The 24,752-nt window shown below is 46.9% G+C and overlaps 1 protein-coding gene across 1 annotated transcript; it reads left to right on the top strand.

Annotated features, from left to right (window-relative positions):
• Positions 1-1,934: 1,934 nt before the first annotated feature.
• WNT8B (Wnt family member 8B) lies at positions 1,935-24,069 on the top strand (the record flags this gene model as incomplete). Its single annotated transcript, XM_082285820.1, is given in 8 exon segments — positions 1,935-1,940; positions 3,027-3,062; positions 3,066-3,088; positions 18,337-18,370; positions 19,355-19,493; positions 20,864-20,989; positions 22,986-23,128; positions 23,512-24,069. Coding segments are annotated over 8 exon segments (1,065 nt in total).
• Positions 24,070-24,752: the final 683 nt, after the last annotated feature.

The raw sequence follows: 24,752 nt of genomic DNA, 5'->3' as shown, positions 1-24,752 counted from the left end.
ATAAGTAGTATTCAAATTCATCTGGTTCCCCTATTCTCTAGCAGCTGCTTTATCAGCCTTAAACAATGGCCTAAACCACAGAGTTTCTAAAGCTTAATCTCCAAACCTACACTAAGTTTTGCTACTGCCCATACCTCCAGTAGTTGTGCCTCCGTAGTCTCCTTTTATAGGAAAGTCCAACTGCTCAGCTGCCCTCTGTTCCCTAGAAATCCCCCTACCTGGAAGGAGGGGTAAGGCACAGCTGAGGCTCAGAGGGGGTTAATCTACCTTTATTCAGCAGAGTAGTTTCCACCTTGTGCTAATTGCAGCACAAACTCTAAAATGCATGGGCTGAGCCCCTAATTATGCCTGAAAGAAATTTATTAACACATGTGACTGACCATAAGGGAATGATCCACCATCTTGGCCTTGCATAGAGGACACCCAGCCCAAGGCTTTTATATACAGGTGATTTTGGTAATCCTACCAAAGCTAGTGTGAAGCACAGTTTTTGGAGGGTAGGGACTCTTGGTTTTTTTTTCCAGAAATCAGAGATTTTTATGACTGGGGTTTTTTTCCCCTCAGATGTTTTCTGAGTTTTGCCCTTGGAAACTCACTAGTAATTGCTAGTTCCTCAGGAATTCTGGCTTTTGTTCTGTTGAGATAAACCAGCAAAGTGGGAGGAAAACCGGCTCCACATTAGCATTTAGCTGATGCTGCTATAAACGACATTTTTGGGGCCACCTTCTCCCTGTTATTATAGGGCTTAGCACATTTTGACTGTGTGTGCTTTGACTCACCTCAGGTGAAGCCCAAGCTGTGTCTGCTGGTGGTCCAAGCCGGAAGAGTCACTCAGCTCTCAGTGAGAGGCATCACATTTAGGGCACACTGGGTCTGAGGTCATGAGAAGACATGGACACTGTTCCCATTTGTTGGGACATCAAGGGCAGAAATCTCAGAGGACTGAGTGATTTTTTTGGAGGTCCTATAACCTCCCTTGAGGCACACAAGGCACTTGCTCCTTTGGTGTTTGGGGAAGATGGTGGACTTGGTAGGATGCTGCTGAATTCTCCTCTACTACATCATTAATGCAGTTGCTTTGGGAGAGAAAGGGGAAGAAACCCCCAGTTTAGTGGAAATGCTGACAGAGTCCTGATATCCAGATGCTTCCTCTGAGAGGAGAACTTTGCTACTGGGGTCAGCTCAGCAAGCAAGATGCCATTTGATTAGTCAGTTGTTTTCTGGCAGTAGGGCCAGAAATGATCGCAAACTGCAATGCCTTTGGCCAAACATTTGAGAGATTGCCACATTATGTATTTATTAAAGGAGTGAAGAAATCTGAACTGGATAAAAATAGCAAGGCTTGGATTAGAAAGTGGCTGGCAAATGAGGAACAGAGGTTCACTGTTGCTTCAGGATGCCTAGTGTTGCCAGGAAATCCTGCACAGCATGGATATGGGTCTGTTGAGCTGGAGTGGAGGAGACACATAAGACACAAAACTGGCCTGAGGAAGCACTACCAGGTCTTTTGGATGATGGACTGATGTCTTGGTCAAAAGAGGTAGTAGTACACCAATGAAATAAACTCTTTCTGGTAGAGGTTGCACACAGATCCGCTCTTTGCAGCAAAGTTAGAAGACGTACCTTTGGAGGTGAGGTACACACTGGGGTCTGCTCTTCTGCCATGCAAGATGGGAAGTTCACTCTCTTAATGATAGTGAAACAGTACTAATGGTCGTCACACTACTTATGCTGAAAACATCCCCATTAAAATGTCCGTTGTGAGACTTTTTGTAGTCAAAAGGGAGTTTTCCTTAAGAACTGATGCTTCCTATCTCCCGTGGTGTTTCTAGTATGTACTTAAAATGGAAAAGGGGACTGGAAGGCTGGAGGGTCTAGTCTCCTCAAACCTGTGTTTTTGCTCCCTCTTCAGATGGGTCGAGTATCCCCTTGTAATGGAGGTACCAGTTCAATCTCTGGTGCCAGTGTAGTATTAGTTCAGCTCTCTATGGAGTTGCTCCCTGAAGAGAGCCATCACAATTGCTACAAAATTGCCCTTTGGGATCCAAGACTCGGAGTTAATTTCTCGTTCCTACTCGGAAGAAAGCTTCTAGCAGGCAATGGAAACGGCACACACATTGCATCTGAGGTGCAGTGCTGCCACTTGGAGGGCAGTCACCTCCCCTCAGAACAAAGAAGTTACATCTTCAGTCCTTGCAAAGACATAAAATGGTTTTATACATGCACACTTTCCTCTGTCACTTCTTATCTCATGTCTGATCTGGAGTCAGTATGGCCAAAAGATTGTTCAGATAAATTGTTTCATATATAGACTTGGATGCTTCTATTAAGATAATGAGTGAAGGCTGCCATCAGGATCAAGGTCTCCATTGTTCTGGACAGTACCTATACTACATTCTGTATCTCCACACTATGAGACTCTCACTGTCTCCAAAAACTTACAGTCTAAGTAGAATTTGAATGGGGAGGGAGACTAAGGCATGTAAAAGAGGAATAATTTATCCATGATCAAAGGTTGAGCTGGAATTAGAAGAGCCTGTGTCCCGGGTGGGATCTGTTATCTCCTCTTAGCATAACCACCTACCAATGACTGACACCATCTGTAAATACTCATAATAAAAGGCATCCCAGAAACAAGACACGTGTAATTTCTTAGGACATTCTGTTCTTCCTCTGGTTACAATCCACGGGCATGTAAGGGCTGTTCCAGCAGCTGCATGCAAGGCTTCGGACGTAGCAAAAACAGGCGGACCGTGGTTGTAAGAATGACTCCTGTCATATGCAATCATCTCTCAGCACACCCTGTGGTGCTAATAAAAAAATCTTTTCACAGAGTGCACAGTGTGCATAATTAGCTGGAGTAAGAGCCGAGGCAGCATTGCCATCCTGGAGTCACATAGGGAACTGCAGGTGCAATGTGTCTGAATTACAGATTCCTCTTCGGTCACCCTGATGGCACGAGGTCTGAACTATGTTGCCATACTTCTGAAAACTGAAGAGAGGAAAGGTTGGACTCTGTCTCCAAGGAGGTACTGCAATCTGACAACACAAAGTCTGGGAGTTAGCACATCTTTCACAGTGGCAATGAGTAAGGATAAAGCTAAGTAAAGTACATTATTCTGAAAAATACCACCCTGTGATGGACAAATATAAACATTTGTATAAAGAAACTATATAAAAAGTTTCTTCTAATGTGGTGGTTGGGGTTTTTTGCCGCCTCCTCTCATGGCAATGAATGCTTTGTCCTCTGCAAAGTAGGGCTCATTCCTGCTTTGCATATGTTAATATGAAACCAGTGCAAACTTTGCTGTTGATTTTCATTCTGACACCAGATAGAGGTTCCCATAGAAATGTCAATGTTTGGGAAGAGCTGACTTTATACAGGATCCTCTTGTGCTCCTGAGGTAGTGCCATCCCAGTGTACTGGGGTCTCAGCACACAGCAGCCTCTGTCTGGAAGCCAGGATGTTCTTGCATCTTCTGCTATAGGGTACCTTCCTTCTGAGCAGTGATATGTTGTATGGGCACCCTCAGCTCCCTCTCCTCCTATTAGCAGGCTATACCCTGGTCTGTTTTCAGCTCAGATGTACCATATGAGACACCATGTGGCTGCCTGAATATGGGCAAGGCATTATCTGTGTCATGCCTCAGTTACCAGCCTCTAGTCAACAGCTGACACTTTCTAAGTATACCAAGAGGTTGTAGTGGCCCATGTCCTGGGATGCTGCAGTGATGGAGGTGAGATAAGGATGACTTTGTAAAACATTTATACAAAGCAAGCCTGACTGCTGTCAGTTGTGACAAATGAACATAACCAGCCAAAAGTTTGTCACCACGTATTGATTCCCCTCAGCAGCACCTGACAGCACAAAGCCATCTTTTCTTTGAGTGACAGTCAAAAAAAGCTTGTTACTTTTAGCCACAATTCTCTTTCCTTCACTGTCTGCATCTCTGGTCTTTAGGACTCAGGGAAAATCTTGATTAGGACACAGACCATGCTCTTGTGACCAAAATATCTGGTCCATTTAAATGGGAAAAGAAACATCTCCTTCAGAGAGCATTGTGCTTCAATAAAGCACTTCTTTGTGGTGGCCCACATCAGTGGTGAAACCTTGTCCAGGCTCACAGTATGAAAGCCAAGGGGCTTGTTCCAAACAGGCAAAAAAAAGCGATGCTTTATTATTTATACCTCTTTCTTGGGACACTTATAAAAGGGATAAGGGTTGTCCAACAACAGTCTGTCTGCAACATTTTTCCAACAACCATCAATAAAAGTGCTTCATGTTTAAGATTGTGACAGAAAGATGGATAGTAGCTCTGTCAGCAATGGCATTTGCAAAGGATTGGTGATAGATTTTGTGGTGCCAGTTTATCCTGACCATCTCGGAGCTGTTTCTTCATCTTGGCTGCCTGATTCAGCCTCCAAGCTCATCATCATCACCATTTATTGGGACTGGCTGACAATTCTGACAAAAGAAATAGTCCTAGTCAATGCAGAGGACACTGGGTAATGCTGGAACTGGAGCCAGATCCTGCACTCTGGGTTTTATGGGGAAATGATTCAGCTTTCCTTACAGCTCACTGGGAACCACCGCACCCCATGGGCTGATCTGATGTTCACCACTAAAATGCAGCCACTCCCAAGGTGAAGAGTAGCGACAAGTATTACACACAAGGCCAAGAGGAGTCCTTGGCCAAGGACAGAGCAAAAAGGATCCAGTATTTTAATGCACAAACACTAAATGTGTGAGATCTCTCAGGCAAACAGCCAGGACCCACACTCAGGAAGTTTTGGTCAACACGGTGAGGCCCTATATGCCTGCTCAGTCTCACTACGCCCATAATTTCTGGCAAGCCTTTTGACATTTGGTGTTCACTGGAAAGTCAGATTGCCCGGAGCCTAGGACTGTCAGCTTGCCTTTCATGAGAGAGAACTGCATGTTCCCAGCTCTGCCATTTCCAGAGGAAACAAGCCCCAAGAGTATCTTAAAGACTTGGACACAAATAGCTCGCACTGTGTATTGTTTTCAAGCTGGTCTCATGATTTTACAGGTCTGACTCATTCTGGATAAATGCAGAAGGTTAGTCATGATAGTCAGCTGTAGGCAAAGAGGAAGGACCTCACTGGACTTACCCCAGAGCAGTTTTCATTGCTACTGTACGGCAAAGAGCTGAGCCAGATTTGCTGGCCCCTGACCTTGGGGTTTGTCCCAGGTTTGTCAAGGGGCACCGAGAAAGTGTGGATACAGATCTATGCATGCCACTGTCACCCTTACATCTGGGTTGGTGAGCATCTACTCGTCCCTGAGCTAAGGCCAGGTGTTGGTAGGAGTCTCGTGGGCTGCCACAGTAGCTGGCTGTGGGAAGTGTGCTGCAGCACATGGGTGGTGGCTGCACTGTGGCACTGCTGACCCCTGCCCGTGGGCACAGCCACCAGCAGCTCCACACCACTGCTGTGACACAACCAGTCAGAATCATCTTTGGACTTTACCTACTCAGAGGCCTCAAGATACTTGGTCTGGAGAAGCAGGGAGGAGGAAAGGAGAACTTCTAGGCTTCGATCTTGTGCAGAGCCTGTTGTCTGTGCTGGACATGGCCATGTCTAACACAGCAGTATTTCCCTGCACCCCTGCAATTCAGGAATACTCTTCCACAGCAGTGCTGAGCCGCAGCCCAGCCACAGGCCAAGCTGGGAGCACCATCTGCCGGCTTTGACACGGCAGGCTGGCTCGTCAGAGGGACAAATTACAGGGTAACACAGAGCTGCATGTGCCACTGCACGGTCATTAGACTGCATAGCAAATTAGAGATGAAAAAGATCACAGAGTTGGACAAATCCCTCAGCTAAACCTCCTCCTGTCAGCCTCACAAAAGGGACTCCAAACCAGTCTGTCTTTCTGCACTAGAGCCGAACAAACTGACTTGGGTGAAGGAGATCCAGCTGTAAGTTAGCTGGAGTTATTTAGGGCTCTTGCAGAGCTTGTGAACAGTTTCAGCTAAAGAAGTTTGAAGCGTGTCACTGGGCAGTCTTCTTAAGGCTTAATTCTTACAGCTCAAAATGTAGTTTTGTTTACAAATATTCCTGATAATAATATTGAGGGGAGCACTGGGAGCCTGAAAGGGAAATGAAATTTATGTCTCTGGTGTGACAGTGGATCTGTTTAAGCAGCTCCCATGTAGATTTTTCTTGGGTTCTTCAGGTCTGCCAAAGACCCAAACTAACAATTACTTACACCACACTGCTGAACCATCTTCCTGCTGTACCTGCCTCATCCTCTGGTCCACAGAGCTCCATGTACCTCTCAAATCCATAGCCCTTTCCTCTTCCAGCTACTAATCCTTCTGGCCAGTACAGAAGGATTCCTCTGCCTTTCTTCTTCTTTTTTTTTTTTTGTCACGCCCCAAATCCTCATGTGGAGGGCCAAGTATCTTTCCCCCTTGAGAGGCAGAGCTCTCATGGGTGCTAAAGGGAGGCTCCTTTTGCAGAACTGCCCACACTGATGCCTGTGACATTTATATCCCATGACCCCGATCTTGTCTGTGGTGGCCCAAGCAAGGCTCTCTGAAGGATGTTGGCTGTGTCCAGGACGAGTAGTAGCATATGGCCTGGGCTCCTGGTCCCCAAAGAGCTGTGCTGGGGAGCACTGCAGATGCCACTCCATATGGGACTCGGGCTTTTCTTTGGGGTGTGGGGGGACAGGAGTGGGGTGTGGCTGGTGAGCTGCCAGGGTGTGCTGCTAGACCTGGGAGCTCAGTATGGTCCCTCTCACCTCCAGGGGTTATGCCACCAACTGCTAGCCAGCCAGGAATGTGCTTTCACTTGCTCAGTCCTGCTCAACCTAATTACACCTTCCTGGTGTGCTGTACATAATTTCTCTCCCACCCCAACTGTCCTTTCTCTCCAAGCTGATCCTGCTTATCCTTTAGCGGCACACCACTTTCTCACTTTCCTTTCGTTTTCATCCCCATACCCACCTCTCAGAACTTCTGTCTCTTTCCCTCTCACAGCTCTCAGCTGCTTAGTTTGTGAATGCTGGAAAAAAGATGCACTGGACTCGTACTTGCTTTCTGAACTGTTATAAAAATATATTATAATATTGGCTTCTCGCAAAGTATTAAGGTAGGTATTATATAATGTTAGAAATGCTATTTGCTGTGTGGATGTAGTTTTCTCTCTTTTTAGCAAGAATGTTAGCAAGTGTGAGCAAGTAAGATAACCTCCAAGGGAGCAGAGGATGAGGCCCAAGAAGCTGCTAATCAACACTTTGTCCAGAGAACAAAAGGGCCCAAAGGCTGCTCCACCCGGAGAAAGGGCAGCCAGGAGGGTCCGACAGCTGCTATCACCGCTCTGCCCGGGGGGCAAAGAGGCCAAAGCTGCAATCAGCCCTGACTGTCTGGAGAATTAAGAGATCCACCCTACCATCGACTCTTACCTAGCGGGCCCAACCCCAAGAATCAAAAGAAATAAAACCGCAAGGCAGAAGACTACGCATGCTCTAAAAAAGCGGAACCAAGGAGTGGCCATGCAAAACAGCTCCGGGAAAAGTTTGAATATGAATAGAGAACAGACAGTAAAAATGGTATAAAAAGGACTCACCTCTAGCATCAGGTGTGCTCTTGGCAGAGCGCCAAGGCACCCGGCCGTTATCCCTTTGCTTTATTTTATATGTCTCTTATTGTCTTTATATTAAACTCTTTAAATTCTAACAGGAGAGTGAACCTCGTTTTTCACATGAACTCTCAAAAGAAATACTTTTTTTGGCCAAGACAGCATGAGCCTGTGCAAGTCACTTTCACAGCAAGACCATTCCTCTAGTACTGTAACGGAGAACATGTGATAAAGGAATCATTGTAGCTCATACTATGGATGAACCAGAGATTTTGAAGTGCCCTAAGCTCACTTGCTGTGGGGCACAGGCAACTTCTACGTACCATGACTAAAGAGGCTGTTTCCCTAAAGATCTTTGCCTTTCCCTTGAACCTGGCTGCCTTGAATGGTGGCTGGGGCCAGCCTAGGAAGCAGGGCACTGGATCTATCTCCTAACCACTGCCTGGCTCACTCCAGGCCTCAGTTTTGTATCCTGTGAAATGAGAAAAGTGGGGAGCTGTTTCACTGAGGTACTTTCACTGCAGGTGGAAAATGCTTTGTAGATGTCCTTGCCTTGAACCCTGAAGCAACCCTCTATAGCCATTGCAACAATTCTGACCCTTTTGATGTGATTTTCCTTAAGCTTTTCTCCAACAAATGAAGAACAGCCCAAAGCTCTGACCCTTCTGCCTTCTCCACAGCTGGACAGAAGTCACTTCCTATGATGCGTGAGAGATGCGTCCACAGTTCACTGCAGTGGACAAGGATCTACTGAGCTGTCCCTGCATGAACCCTATGGAGAACCTACAAATGTGAGGGTACTTCCAATACTGGTAAAGCACAAGCAGACCTCACAGGAGGCTGTCCTGCATGTGTCACCCCCACAGAGAGCAGCATTAGGGAACAGTGTTAGGTTACAAAATCAAGCTTACAGCAAAAAGGGCATACTGTTGTTGGTGTGTTCTGGTGTGTCAGTACTGTCTTTAATGGCACAATCTCAGACTGATACAGCTAAACACAAAAATAGAGAGACTTCTGGGTATACCAGCACATTTCCTGCCTTTTCAGAGCCAAAATGCTAAAAATCCCATGTTTGCTCCCATTGCATGCCATTCCATCTCATGAAAGCTACTGCATTTCTCCAGCCTTTATTTGGCTTTGTTTCTGGAGCCACTTGACTGAACAAGCAGAATAGCACAGGGCATGTTCAGCACAGGATTGTGAACAACATGTACACATGTTCTTCTTGGGGTGCAGGTGGATATTTTGACAGGCTTTAGACATTATTGAAGCTGCATTTAGCTGGTCCAAAAGGCAAACCTGCAGTCGAGTGAATTGAAATTCATTTACTGGACTGGAAGCTGGACCTTCCTAAGACTATTTCAGCCCTTTCAGGTTTGAATTCTGTGTGTTGCCTAGACAAGATTAATTTCCCTTTATTTTGATCTCATACCTTTTACATATCGTTTAACAAAAGAAATGTCAAATTCTTTCTTGACCTTTTTAATGGCTATTTGTTTTGACAAATCTGTCCTTTGGGCACTTTGCATTGACACCAAGAAACTTTCGAGATATCTGTGAGCCAGACTTGAAATTATTACCCCCCTTTCTTAACCTCTTTTTTCATATCCATCAGTTGCATTGCTACTGGGGTGGAAGGCAGCAGGAATGTTAAAGGCCTTATTTTTCACCTTTTCTCTGGTTTTCGTGATTACTTGTACAAGTTTTTACGATAGTTCAGATTTTCTCTGTACTCTGGAAATCAAAGCTAGACGTATTATATTAAAATTTTGTGGGGTTTTAAATTTTTTTAAAACAAACTGGAAACAATTATTGCAGATGGTGGCAGGTTCTCTATCTGCTGTTGTCCTCAAGCCCTGCCTGCCATTCTGGGAGATGAACAAACAATCAAACACATATTACAGTACTCAGTGCAAAGGTCAGAAGATATCTGTATAGGCCAGTGGGTCAAGTGGGGTAAGGTACCAGTCCCGGCCATAAAATGTAATTTAATGCTCTGTGCATCCATTTAGTAAATTTACAGAGCTCTTGTCAGTAACAATAACAAAATTTGAGGAACGTATAAAACAATTTTGCATCCCATTTCTTTAGATAGTGCTTCATAGAATCTTTTAAATAGCTTTTGAGAACTGTAATTAAATACTTTGAAACATGTTGGGGATGGTTTTGTTTTAGACTTTGCCTCCAGGTTCTTTGGTTTGAAAAACGTGCTTGTTTCCAGGAAAGTCAGTATTGTATTTAATTGGAATTAGATGTTGGCAGAGGAGGCTGATGTTTCCAAAGTTGCTGGTGCTTCTGTGAGCTTGGAGATAGGCCTGCCTGCCTCTTGCAACAGTTAATAAAAACAATTAATTGCATCTCTTTATTTTGGATCCACCTACTATTAGTTTTTTCCTACTTTTTGTAATCTTCTTACTTAATATGTCTCACAGTAACAAAAACAGCTCACCCCAGTGAACCCAGTGGTGTCTTTCCTTTCCAGTTGGTCAAGAAATGTCTGAAGTGTTGCACGATTTCAAAACAGCTGTTGCTGCCAGACCTGAGAAATGTGAACACTCCAGTTCAAGAGCCCTGAAACAGACAGTTGGAGACTTACAAGAAACAACTGAAAATTCTTCCCCTTCCTACCATCAGAAGTAGATGCCAAGTGCAGGATGGTGGCATCTCCTGCATCTCACCAGCATTGTCCCAGTGGGACTGAGCCCCTTGGGAGACCCTCAGCTCCCCTGAGGCAGCATCAGCCCCTGCAGCTGCTCCCGACACCGAGCCCAGGACAGCCTGGGAGGGGGAGCACAGCCACCTCCACTAAATGAATTAGACCACCAAAATCATTAAACTGTGGTAAACATCACAGCACTGAAATTTTGTTCCAATATAATTAATAAATAGTATTCTTTTAAAATAATTTAATAATAAATAAAGGGCTCATTTCCCTCACCTTTCAGTTTCTGGGGTTTTATCTTCTACTAGACAAATTTTCAAGCTTTTTCTCAGTGTACATAACACCTTAGTTTTTAAAATGCTCAGGGCTCCAAGAGCTAGGGCTTTAATGAGTGCAAATACCATCAGCCTTGCTGTAATAGGACACAGCTGGGGGCAGAGCTGGCCCTGGGATAAATTGCTGGCACCTGCATTGTCTTCTCCTCTAGGTGCCCACAAACTGCCCAGCCACCTTTGGGGTGAGGGGGTGCCCTGGCTGGACAGCCAGCGCTCTGGGTGAATGTAGTGTTTTGCCAGCAGTGTCCTACGTGCTGTGCCTGGACAGGGCTCCCTGACTTGAGCATAGCTGTGTGATATGGCCAAAATCCATCAGAGAGCATATCTCTGCCAGGCAGGTTTTCTTTCCTGAGACTGTGCAACCCAGGAGGGACTTTTGTCTATCTGAAGGGTCCCCAAGCAAAGATAAGCCTCCTGCCAGCCCTGCCTGATGGCTCAGCCACACGGTCTCAGTCCTCTTCAGATCCTGCCTGGGTCCAGTCCTTCTGCTTGGCAGCTGGCCCTGGATGAAATGAGTTTGACTGGTCTCAGCCTGTTTTGGCTGATCATGTCCACAGCACAAAATTCAATTGTATAGTGTGGAGATCTTCCTATGGCTTTGGGACATGGTGATACAACTGGTCGTGTTGATTTAGGGCCAGTCAGGGTATCTGTGATGGGTGCTGTGACAGTAATTGGGATGTCCCACATGGCCAGCTGCCATGGGCTGGATGCACTTCTAAGCAGCTCCAGCAGCTGTTGGTCTGGGATAAGCCCTCAGTGAGAGACTGATAACCCTTCCAAACCAAAGACCCCTCTCATGGACTTTTTAGGAAATGCCAAAAGCAAAAAAATTAAGGGTGAATAGGAAGGTTTAGTCACAGGCCTTTCTCCTGGGGTGAGGATGGCTTGATGAAAACAGGAGGTGGGAAGAAAGAGCAGGTCACCATGATGAAGGAGAAGCAGATGGAGGTAGGAACTGGTCCTGATCCTCCTTAAACTTCTGGGGGAGACTGAGGCAGAGACAACGATCACATATCTGTGACCCAAGCAGCAGACACAGACAGCCTGAACCCAATCCCCCCATCCCAGAGCACCCAGTGCACCCCAGCTTGGTGGTGTCTCCAAGGCAGGAGGAGGAGAGGGCACTCCAAAAGCAGCCCTTCCAGTTGCCTTTGCCGGGAATGGAGAGCCAGGGCAGTGCTGGTGGAGATTGAATCTAGTGATTACTTTAAGGGATTTGCTGTCTCTTTCTTTATCCCTTTCTCTCTCTTTTTTTTCTTTCTTTTTTTCCCCCCCTTTTCCCTCCCTCTTATCCCTTTCGTGGTGCATTTGTCTTCGAGGAACCTGGGGTGTTCTTTTCATCAGTTCAATCTCTCTCTGGCACTTGAGTGCTGATTGGCTGAAGGACTTAGGGAAAAAAAAAATCTTTAATTAAGTAGATAATCTCTTCTTAGGAAGTTCTGCGGCTCCATTTCACCAGCCCCCTTTAGCTCTTACTTTAGGATTGGTTACCCTTTGCAGAAGGTGGGATTCAGGAGGCATCCGCCTCTTCATCACACCAGGACTGCCGGGTAGAAAATAACTCCATCCCTTCCCTAAATTAGTTGTGCTGCTTTTTTTTTTTCCTTTTCTCTGGTGGTGGTACCTAAGTTTGGGGTTTTTTTAGGATCTCCTTTCTCCCTCCTTATTTGGATTTTATATTTCACATGGACCCTTATCTGGGCATCTTCTTCCTCACTCCCTTCTTCCAGTCCTGCTGTGCCTGGTGAGTATCAAGAGCACCTCAGTCTGTGTCACAGGCAGGTGTTCTTCCCAGATACCCTAAGGAAATTCCTCTTCACCTTCCTAAATGTCTTATCTTTCTCACTTAGCTCAGTTCTGTCTTTAATGGAATCAGATATTTAACCAAGTCCCTACACACTCATTGGCAGAGAGGTTATATCTATGAAAGTCCCCCTTTTCCCCTGCGCCTCCCAAAAATAACTATGGGCCAAATTGTGAGCTGTAAAGTAGTAAAATAGAGGAGAGCGGATGCTGAGGACCTGGCCCCTCACTTTCAAGTGGGAAGATAACCCAACAGAAAAGCCAGGGACTTCTGTTTTTCCAAAGGGTCCCAGTCAGCTTGTCTCTTGTCTTAATTAAATCAAGTGGGGCTTCTCTCATGCTCCCCAAGGAGGACAGTCCGTGATTAAGAGCTCAGAGCCAGCAGGAGTGAGTTAGATACACAGGAGTGTCACTCTGGCTGAGCAGCCTGAGACCCAAGCTCCTTGGCACACACAGGGGCAGAATTACAGTCTGAAATTCATCTACTAGGATTTCCTGGGAGAAGCTATTGGTAAGGATTTTGCTACAGTGTGGTTTCCAACCACCTGAGTCCCATCAGACCAGTTCTGCTGTGCATAAATCTATGGCCATTTGCTGTGGAGCCCTTGCTCTGCCCTAAGGGTGGTGTTATATTTATTTCCCACAAAGTTCTATAAGGGTGAACCGAAAGAGATTGCGCTAGCATCAAATCTCCTATCATTGCTTGTGGGATATATCAGTCCTATTCCCAAAGGGAGATGGGCTCTGCAGGTATTTTTCCTATGGGATTTTTACTGAGTACCCAAACTTTATTCTCCATTGCTGTGATGCCCTGGGGAATCTGCTCAGCGGGTTACAGACTTATCTCTAACGGCAAGGAAAGTCTTTTACCATTCAATACTAAAATCCCCTGCCTTCCCCACAGCAGATCTCTAGGGTTATTACCATGGATGGAGAAATCAAAATTACAGAAAGAGAAACTAAAGAGTAAATGGGAACTCATTCCTGTTAGTCTGGAAGTGAAATTTATGTTCTTTCAGAGATTTTCTACTCCCTTCATTAAAAGAATGTGCCACAATTTGTGTATGTCTAAATACTATAAAGCAGGAAACTCAAGATAAAACTCCCTTCTGGAACAAGGGGAATACATATGTTCTACAGAGAGACTAGGCAAGAGCTCATGCTGATTTTATTGTTATTTTTCTGCTCTTCCTGTGTATGTGTCTTGCTTTCCTCAATAAAAACAGGTTTAGAATACATAAAAAAAAAAATCAACATTTTAAAGAAACAGTTCAAAGGAGAGAAATTTCAGTGCACAAAGTAGAGCTAAATATGGAAATCCAAGGCATTTTCAGTTCGAAATTGGATGTTTAAATTCCCTGTCTCTCAGCAGTTTTTATCTAAGAGAAAAGTTTATAGATCAAGACAACCCCGCTTCTCTCTGCATGTTGCTCATAGGTCATGAGTTCCAGAGAGAAAGGAAAATTGCAACCTTTATTTGAAATGACCATTTTCCAGACAGTATCCCTTAACCCTTGAGGAGAAAAAAGACAAGTTTGTGGGAATCATAAAATAATTCTGCTTGAAAATTGTGCTGGGTTTCTTTATCTGATCCAACAGCTTAAAATACAACAAGTTTTTTTTTTCCTGTGATTTAATCACAAGTATTGGGAGTGGCAGCATGGGGGGGAGCAATATATAACAACAACAAAACATTTCTTTAAATATATATGTGGCCACTTCCCTTCTGTGAGGGTGCATTAGATTTTACCATCTAACAGACCATTCAATCAGTGTATTTCTAGGTGATCAAAATGTCAGGGTTGCATTTGGGAACAAAAAACCCCAAAATAAATATAACAAAATAGAGAAAAATGAAGAAAAAAGAAGTAAAGCTTCAAAAGTTATTGAGTTACCACCCAGTCTCCTCTCTTTTGGGAATAATATAACGATCTTTAATGCAGCAGTTTGTTTCTAAATGTATTTTCTACACTTCAGCTGTGGGACTGCCTTTGGTTTCCAGCCTCCCTGGTTTTCTAATAATACCAGGGAGCTCATATTGAGAACGAAACTCAGATCCAAAGTGAAATTCTATCAATTTTCTCTATTTACAATAATGACGGCAAAGATCTAAATACAGCTTTATCATTTTCTAAAGAGCAGAACCAGCAGCACAGTAACCTGAGTGGGTGGTAAGGTATCAGACAAATATTGTAATGAGAGATTAGATAAGGCTCTTAGGGCATATTAAACTGAGGAGTGTGGTGCTGTTATTGGTTAAAGTTGTAACTGAGACAGAATTATCTGAGGCTTATTAGTATTTGATATGAGTAAAATACAATGGGACAGCTGCTTGGCAGGGTTCTTTGCTTTCAGATTCAATAAAACTATGATAGAAAACTCCTGCTAAAGATATTCATTAGCTTTGAGATAATTTCCTAATACTGGATCCCATGAAAATCTCTTGCCCTAGATTTGCTTTTTACCTGGAGACAGAGTTGTGGTGAGGGAAGCACTGTACCCTGGCCAGGGCCCTGCACAGCCTGGGGAGGGGGCAGAGGAATTCGGGGGTCTCCTCTCTCTACCTGCTTACCTATGAGCCTGCTTTGCTTCAGTCTGTGTAATGCTGTCCTGGAGTTTGAAGGTGGAGGGAAAGGGGTTTACACAGATAGGAACCCCGTGAGCTTCCTCAGAGAAGAGAAATTGCTTCAAATGTCTCCTTTCATGTGCATGATACAAAAAATCACCGAAGTCATGGGAATTGGGCTGGTGCACACCAGCTGTGAATGCAACTACTTAGCTAGTTTAGTTTTACATTCTGCTTTCCTTTGCAAAGGAATGAAAATTTAGTAGAAATACATAATTTCTTTTTAAAAATCACAGAGAAAATAATGAAGAGAGATTTTGGTAGTGATTCCTGTTTGCAGCACAGAGATGATTCTAGAGACACTGTCACTATTGTACTACATCTGTGTAAGTAGTGACTTAATTGCTCTCTGCCCTTCCTGGAGACGATATACAGAATGGAAATGCATTTTTCTTAACTAAATCATGGCAGAAAAGACAAAGCACACAGATTCTGTCTCCATTATTATGTTTCCTTCCCCCTCAACACAAGTAAGAAAAATTTCAGCCAGCCCCCAGCCATACGACAGTCCCATCTCCCCTTCTCCTGAACCCACTTGCAGTCGCAAGAGTTAAATGTTGGGGTGTCAAGTGCACCAAACACTTGCATCTTTGTGAATCCTTCACTTGTCTAAGTCCTACAAACCCAGCCAGCAGCATACCTGCCTGTTGATCTGAGAGCTCAAGGAAAACGCCTTCTGTCTCTCTGACTTTATAAAGTGTTTAGAATATCCTGCTGGGAAATTGCTACTGTATCATTTACTCAGCTGCAGATGGAGAATTGGCATATCCTGAACTTGGCCTTTTTGTGAACCTTAAAGTATATCTTGGAAGGAGCAGATCCTCTGCTTCAATGCAGTTGTGTCAATTGACTCCTGCTTAACAGGCTGGTTTGCTGTAAATGCTGAATTTGTGGATTACTGTCTTCCTCCTAACGCCATCCTTGCAACTTCCCAGATGTTCCTAATCCAAGGGTTTGAGGCAAATCCCTCCTATATGCTGTGAATTTGGTTTTTCCTACCCACATGGGAAGCAATGCAGACAGGATATTTCTCTTGTTTTGGTGACAAAAGCAAGATAAGAGAGGACTTGCAATTTTCTAGCTCTTGCCTATGCAGAGCATTTTACAAGAGTTTTCTCACAGCTCAGATTCACACTGTCACCATCCTGAGTGTGGTCCCCATAGCAAAGCACTTAAGGTCAAGGCAATGGACAGAAGGGAAACCAGATGGAAAAATAACTTGTTCATGCTGCTACCCAGTTGCGTTAGGATGGGGACCCATGGAGCTTACACAGTCTGATTAGCCCCAGGTTCATGGCCCTGTGTGATTCAGGTCACCCGATGCTCTAATCACTCGGCTACAGATGCCTTCTCTCCAAGTCCCAGGAAATATTTAATTAGCTGTACAATGCAGAAGCAGCTCCCAAAGGAAAATTCCTCTGCAAAACAACCATCGACTTCGTGCTAAAGTACCCATGGGGGCTGGAGCACAGCCGGGTCTGAATCGCAAGCCTGGAACAAAGGGGAAGAATCTCCTGTTCTCGCAGTGCCTTGGCACAGCCCACTCCTGTTTTGACCCAGGGGAATCTTTCCCAAAGCAAGCTTCATCAATATAAACACATTTTCACCAAAAAACCCACAAAACCCAAACTAAAACAAAAGAAAGCTAGACTTGCCAGAAAGAAATGTTGCAAACACACTCTCTCAACTCTTTCTAAATTCTAACAGCAAAGATCAAGTTTCTTGTGATTTTGACCAAGCTAAAGTAATGAGACCTCCTTTTGTGGTGTACATTGGAAAGGATCTCTGTGGGTGCAGTTCTAGTGGAGGTGAAATGGGCTTGCTAACTGCATGACTGGTTTTCCAAGGCAGGACAGCGTCCTCTCCCAGTCTCTCCTGTGTCTGATGTCTGGACACCAGTCCTGCCACCCTGTCTATTGCTGTGTCTGTGGCAGGGCTGCACTTTGACCCTCAGCTTGGGACAGCAGTGCCTGCCTCTGCCTGTGCTTGAGCTCACCCTGGAATGTCCTCACGGTGTCTGTGTTGGATTTGTAGCACAAAAAGACAGTACCTTTCTCTCCCTTACAAGGAGATACTTGTGGCTCATTTGAAGCAGAACATCATCTTCATAAGAAGCTGAACAGCCAAGTTTCTATCAGTGCATGCTCTGTCATTTTCCCAATCACTCACTCACTGCAAGGTCTCAATCCACTCATGCCACCTCTCTGGCCTCAGTGTCCTCTCTGGGTGATAACAACACTCACCCTTTTCTCTGAAGGGCTGGGTTGCGAGCAGGGAAAATGCTCCAGAGGCTCACCAGAAATAGTGATGAGTGTTATTTTGCAAACCTGGAGATACTGGGATTAGGTATTTTTAGGACACTCTCTCTTTTCTTACTTCATTTCTGATTTGGGATATTTAGAATTGGCTCTTGGGCTTTTTCAAAGTCAGTCTTTTCTGCTGTGACACTGCTAAGCAGGATTCACCCAGCCATTCTCCAGATTCTGTAGGTGGTCACTGCACCATATGGAGTCCTGATGCTGACTGACCATTTGCACAAAAACAGACTTTCTCACTAGAGAAGGACTCAGACTGGACAGCATCAGTTCTGCAAGCCCATAGGGACAGTGCTGGAGACAAGCCACAGTGCCTGGCCCTTGGAGATGATCACTCCACGCCTTCAATGGGAACATCAGAAAGCTTAATTTTGTCTAGGACCTCCCACCCACCCCAAACCCCTGGGATCCCCTGCACAGTGTCCAGGAGGGTGGGGAGGACATGTATATTTGTGCTCAGCCATCACCATAACCTGACCAAGAGGAGAGTATGGGCAGTCAGAGCTGGCACCACAGGAAAACAAGGGATTGTGATCTGGAGAGATGCATCTGGACACATACTGCAAAGGAGCAGTGGTGTGATGCCCTCCTTCCCTCAGCATGGTCCCACTCCTGGGGCTGGGGGAAATGCTACCCTGAGTTTAGTCAAGTGAGGTAAAAAGCAAGGCTAGGGGAACAGGAAAGGACTAAAATAATGGGTGGCTTGGTACAAAGGGTAGCTGAGCAGAGGAAAGCAAAAAGACAGAGCAGTGAAGGAACTGCAGCCCAGTACAGCCTGACTGAGGGGAGCAGGGCAGGGGGAAGGAGACGGCACTGTCCTGTCCCTCAGGGAGCAGCAAGGGGACATGAGGGAGAGACTAGAGGTGCCTGCAGCCAGGAGACAGGCAGACTGTGGGGGGTAAGAGGAGAGCCATGGGATGCCTGGCATTCCCCAGGCCCCTCCGCCATCATCCCCTCCCTGCTGACACTGTCTCTGTCTTCCAGGTCAGTGAATAATTTCCTGATGACGGGGCCCAAGGTAAGAGAAATCCCTTTGATCTCTGTCCCTGATTCTACTAAACCCAGAGAGGGAAGGAGAGAGAGGGAGAGAGAGGTGCTCCTCCTTCCCACTCCTCTCCACCCAGCCTTGGCCAGAGCTCCCCTCACCCCCAGGTTTCCAGCAATAAGGCAGAGAAAGGCCAGGAAAGATTTGCTGTGAGCTGCAACCTGTGAACTCCTTGGGCTGCACCAGCCCCGAGCAGTGCTGACCTGGGGTTCTTTTAAGCTGGTTGGGGCCAGATTCTGGAGATTTGTCTACTGACACCAGCCAAGGTTCTCACCTGCCATCTATTGCTTCCTGAGGATCAGGTTGGCGTCAGGACCCACACTGATCCAGCTGGAAAGTATTTGCTGTTAAGCCCTGTAAAACATACTTCCTCAAGGAGCCCAACTAAAATTGCCAGGAATTTGTTCCATATTTTTGACCCCTCACATCATTGTGCTCCTCTTTCAGAGGCCTTTTTTCTTAGCCAGGACCAGCTGTAAAATTTACCCAGTTTTTGTTCTGGCTATTCCCCAGGAACACCTCCAGGCCCATCTAGCTCCCAATACACTGGTGGAGCAACCTTGCTCCAAAGCACTAGCTCTCCCCCTGGAGCTGAGGTGAAGAAGGTGGCAGGCTGAGGCATCTGCTGGCCTAGAGCTCCCTGATCTCTGAGCAGAAGGCTCTGTTTCTTCTCATGGTGAAGAGATAAGGGGTTCCCCATGGCAGAGGCTGGCTGGCACATTTCCTAACGTGGCTAACAGCCAAGAGCTCAGCCTTCTCCCCTAGGAGGCTCAGGCTCTGACCCAGGACAGCAGAAAATGGGTTTGCTGCTGCTGATGGTGAGCACCACTTCTCAGGGAAGCCAAGGCTGGGAGACCTTCTCAGCTCTGTATGTGTTGCCTTTGTAAGATGGCATGCAGGTTACTTTCAGTTGAAAATATGCATCGTCCCTGTGCTGACCCCCAGCTCTGCTCCTAGGCCTATCTCATCTACTCCAGCAGTGTGGCGGCTGGGGCACAGAGCGGCATCGAGGAGTGCAAGTTCCAGTTTGCCTGGGATCGCTGGAACTGCCCAGAGAGGGCACTGCAGCTCTCCAGCCACGGTGGGCTGCGCAGTGGTAAGGAACGCATTGGATACCACTACTGGGACCCCCTTGCTACAGGTTAGAGCCCATGGCCCCCTCCTCTCTTCCCAAGTACCTCCTTTTCTTCCCCATCCCCACCTGGGAAGTGCTTCTCCCAGGAATCCCCCAGAGGGATCTCTCCAGGAGACCCCTTCACCCATCGGCTCCCAGACACACGGGGATCTAGCTCCAAGGCATCCTTGCAATGCCAGCCTCACCTACGGACCTGCTGAACCCCAGCTGGCGCAGGACCAACCCTCACACAACTGCGTCCCCACAAGGATGTCCCCCCACGACCTGCACATGGGCTGCTGGCCACACCATGCCTAGATGGTGTCCCAGGGTATCCCAGGGAGGCTGAGAACCAGTGCAGGCTGGTTGGGTAGCAAGCAGGGGGATAAGGCTAAAGGGAGCAGGAAAGAGTTCATCAGTGGCTGTGCTCTGGCCAAGAGGCAGGAGAAAAGTCTCCTACATCTTCCAGATGTCAGAATCACCCTAAGCAGAAATCCAGTACCCCTGACCTAGGCCACTGTAGGGCATGGGGCTGTGGTCATTGTTACTGTATCCTATTCCTTACCTATTTGCAGGTCCCAGGAAATATTTCAGTGCATACCTGGCCCCCTAGATCCATGTTTGATGCTGGGCTGGGCTCATACCTGCTCTGTAAAGGCAGGAGCTGGGTGTAGAGGAGAGACTCAGGCCTCTGGTGGGACTGGCAGCAGACAAGGGACCAGAGCCCAAGGCAAAGGTGGACAAAGGTTTCAAAGCTAGGCCTTGAGGAGACAATTGCAGCACAAGGCCCCCTCTGAGACCAGAAGCAGATCCCTGAATCATTCCTGTCAAGGTTATCTGCTCAGATCCACACCTTGCTGGTATTAAATGAAAGCCAAAGGCTCAGTGAAGCTAGCTGATGATTCCCAAACTGATCCTGGTGGGTAGGTATGGTCACTGCTCAGAGCCCTTCCAGCAGAAGGTAAGGCTCGAGGGAGCTGTGGGGAAGGAGCTCCTTGATCCTTGAAGAGGCCCCCTTCCTGTTGGGGATGCGTTAGTGAGAAGTGGGGGACATTTGGCTGTCTGTGCTATATTGCCACTGTTGAGCTCCCACAATGACAGCCAGGTGCTCTCTCGTCCACACCCTTTGAAATGGCATGAGTCAGTCTGGATCATTTTTGGGAGCTTCTGTCTTCATGCAGTTCAAGCCCAAACTAAGATAATCTGATGTGTAGGGCCTCTTCTCCACCCCACAAAGTCTTCCCCACTGCAGATGTCCTGTGCAGACTCCTGCACGGCAGGAACAATTTCTAACACTGCCATTGCCATGAAATCTTTAGCACATCTGCTCTCTTTGTATTCCCCCTTGACAGCAAACCGAGAAACAGCCTTTGTCCATGCCATCAGCTCTGCGGGCGTCATGTACACGCTGACCCGGAACTGCAGCCTGGGGGATTTTGACAACTGTGGCTGTGACGACTCCCGCAATGGACAGCTGGGTAAGGAGAGATGAGCTGCTGCCCCTTTCTCGTCCCAGGCGGCAGGAGAAGCTCTTCTCTCCTCCTCTGAGGCCAGCAGAAAAACCTCCCCTTCCTGGTCCCCACATCCAGGAACAATGCTCAGAGCAGAGCTGTCCCTGGTTCAAAACAAAGTAGCTCTGTAGAAGGTAACAGAGCAACCTCCACTTTACACCAGCCAAGCTCTTGATGCTTTCCAGTACTTTCTAAATAAGCAGGAGAGTAGAAGGGGTTGCAGTTTCCCTGGTTCAAATCAAGAACTCTATTTAAGCTTCTGGAGAGAATGACTGTGTCATAGGGGCAGAGAAATGGATCTGTTGCCACGCACCTAAACGGTAGATCTTGTTATAGCAGCACAGATCAGGGACATCAGGGTTCCCAGGGTCTGCAGGACCAGGGTGGCCCCACAGCAGAATGACCAAAAGAGAAGCAGGGTGCCATTCATAAACCTCTCTAGCGCTTTTCAGCATGGCAGGCACACAAGAGCACAACCAGGAGAACCACTGTGGCAGCACACAGCCCTCGCACCATCCACATGACTGTGGTATCTAGGCCCTCAGCTGCCCAGCACCCCTGGTAGGGAGCTCCAGGCTGCACCAGTCCAGCTCTCTGCTCAGCTTTCACAGAAAACACTGACATTAAGGGGTTTTGTTTTGAATAGAAAAAAGGTCAAATTTCAAGCGATCAAAATCTTTCAAAAGCCATGCCCTACCCAGCCACACTCGGCAGTCAGTATGTGTCACTTTATGACAAACTCCTCTGGAGTGTCCAGTATTTAGTAATTTACTTTACTGGCTGATAGTTTTGAAAACAGCTGCTGCTGCTTAGGTGTCCAAAGTTTGGGAATGCCTGTCTCTAGCAGAGCAAGACTTTTGGGCAACAACACATCAAATTTTATCTTCTCTGGAAAACCAAGTTAGTCATGGCATATTCCTTTTCCCTCAAATATATCTGTTTTTCATGAAAACTTTCCATTGTGAACTTAGAACCTTGTAAGGTACACAAAACTTGTGGGCTTGACCAAAACAGCATGATTCAATTCAGCCACTGCACTGAATCCAAGTCGGTGAAAGGTTTTCATACTTCCTTCAGTCCCAGCTCTTGATTTGGACTGCATTATCCACTGCAACTACCCACCTCTCATGAAACACTCCTGTCTTTCTCTGGGAAAGGGGATCACGATGCCCTGGGGAAGTCCAGGCAAGGGCCAGGCCTTTCCAGAGAGGCACGAGGTCATTAAACCACAACTCCCCAGATGTACCAATGTGGCATGTCAGGGTCAGAATATTCCAGATTTCAGATCTTCATTAATAATTTGGCATCTTTCTCTAGGAGGGAAAAAAGAAAATTGCATGGCGTTTTTCCAGTCCCACTTAGTTCCCACTCAGTTAGGAAAAGTACCTTCCACATATTTTTGTGCAGTTTCACAGTTCTGTACTGACTCCCTTGTTTTTTTTACGGTAACTAGAAAATCAGACCATTCTAAGATGCCAAACATCGTCTGAGAATTCTGGGTGTGCCAAAACCAGGGCCTCCTCGATACACGTGTGCCAGGCTTGGGCTGTTCCAGGCACAGGGGAATCTGTTGCCTCTGACCAGGATGCCTCCACCAGTTTGCTAATCAATGTTAGCAAGATGCTGTCCCTGCAAGTCACACTGGACCAGCTGAAGTCAGGGTTTGAGAGGTGATTAGAGACCCAGAGGCTTATCTACATGTCTGCTAATGCATGATAACTGACAGCTTCTAAATCCTGCTCTATAGAAAGCCTGCACTTATAGTACAGGACATACCCCTTTGCAGCCTGCCTGAGTCACTTATTATCCGGGCCTCAGTAGAAATGCCATGAACTCAACAGGAGGGAACCTGGGAGCACTGTGAGGTGAAAGGCTGGATGTGACCCATAGCTTCCATTCCCTCCCCTCACTTCTGAAACCTCTTCTGGTTCTTTGACAGCACACATCTCATCTCCTTTCTTAGGGGGACAAGGCTGGCTGTGGGGAGGCTGCAGCGATAATGTGGGCTTTGGGGAAGCCATTTCCAAGCAGTTTGTGGATGCCCTGGAGACTGGACAAGATGCCAGAGCTGCTATGAACCTGCACAACAATGAGGCAGGTAGAAAGGTGAGCCCCTCTTTCCCTCCAGAGCTGATGGTGCATACCAAATTGGCTCTGAACATTCACTGTGGAGAGTCACAATTTGCTGTGGCTAAAATCACATGTCTAGAACAACTTCTGGGGGGAGACAGCAGCAGTACAATGGTGTCTGTTCTAAGGTAGCAAAGCTTCTGTGTTACAGTGTTAATGACTTTCTGCAGTCCTCTTTCTCCCAGTTCACGGAGGGGAACACTGGGAAAAGCAAATCTGTGAGCTTCAGGACTATCGTGCAGGGAGAATTGATACCAAACTCCTCCATAGGCCTGGAGCCATGTTTCTGCATGCATTGCAGTACAGAAGTGACCCCTCCGGGGGTTTTTCCTGAACCCCTCTCTCTGCTCATCCTGTAGGCAGTGAAAGGGACCATGAAGCGGACTTGCAAATGCCACGGTGTGTCGGGCAGCTGCACCACCCAGACCTGCTGGCTGCAGTTGCCTGAGTTTCGGGAGGTGGGCACTTACCTCAAGGAGAGGTACCACAAAGCCCTGAAGGTAGACTTGCTGCAGGGAGCAGGGAACAGTGCTGCCAGCCGGGGTGCCATCGCTGAGACCTTCAGTTCCATCTCCAAGAAGGAACTGGTCCATTTGGAAGACTCTCCTGACTACTGCCTGGAGAACAAGACACTGGGGCTGCTGGGCACGGAGGGCAGGGAGTGCCTGAAGAGGGGCAAGGCGCTCAGCAAGTGGGAGAAGCGGAGCTGCCGGCGGCTGTGTGGGGACTGTGGGCTGGCAGTGGAGGAGAGGCGAGCTGAGATGGTGTCCAGCTGCAACTGCAAGTTCCACTGGTGCTGCGCTGTGCGCTGCGAGCAGTGCCGCAAACGTGTCACCAAGTACTTCTGTGTCCGCAAGGAGAAGCGCGAGCGGAGCGGAGGAGGCGGAGCCAGCCGCAAGCTCAAGAGAAAGCTCTAACTTGCTTCTGCTCCTCCACAGTCCTGTCTGCCCCTCTCCTCTCCTGCCCTTCCCATCAGCCCCTGGCACCATTTCCATTTGGCACAGTTTTGTCTCATTGCCACTGCTGCCTCACTGGGGCCTGGACAAGGCAAAAGAGCCTTGTATGAGTGTTCAGGCCTTGCCCATACAGGGCATTAGTGCAGTGGGTAACGTCTTCTGGGGAGACCTTCAAGTGTTGACAAAACAAGGTGAGATTCGGTCCCTTGAACTCAGTGTCACTCTATCCAGTGACTATGGCATTATCTCTGAAAACACAGGAGGTCTTGGTGGCTCCCGTGGTTTTGAGCTTGTCTGTTCCCCAAACAAGCACCTGCTCTGGGCTTTTGAGTAAGTGAGATAAAAAGTACAAGGAAACTGAGATGGCACCAACAGCTGGGCAACTCAGATCAGTAATCTGTAAATGAGAAGAAGCTTTTAAAAAATATAGGCACTAAAATAGTTATTGCCCCAGGCCTACACAATGAGGAAATAGAAAAGGCATGCAACTCCTTTCTCAGCAAGCCAGCCTCCAGTACCCCACAGCTTCGGTCCCATCCTTTGACAGCTTGACCTGCCCATTACACAGCTGTCCAAAAAAGGGGTCTTATCACTTAGTTTTTACATGCTTTCTCTTTGTCTTCCAAGCCTCCAGGTCTGGTCTC

This window comes from Coloeus monedula (assembly GCF_965178545.1).
Source record: "Coloeus monedula genome assembly, chromosome: 8".
NCBI classification, from domain to species: Eukaryota; Metazoa; Chordata; class Aves; order Passeriformes; family Corvidae; genus Coloeus; species Coloeus monedula.
The sequence above is the reverse complement of the archived record's forward strand: the minus strand, read 5'-3'. Positions and strand labels throughout refer to the sequence as shown.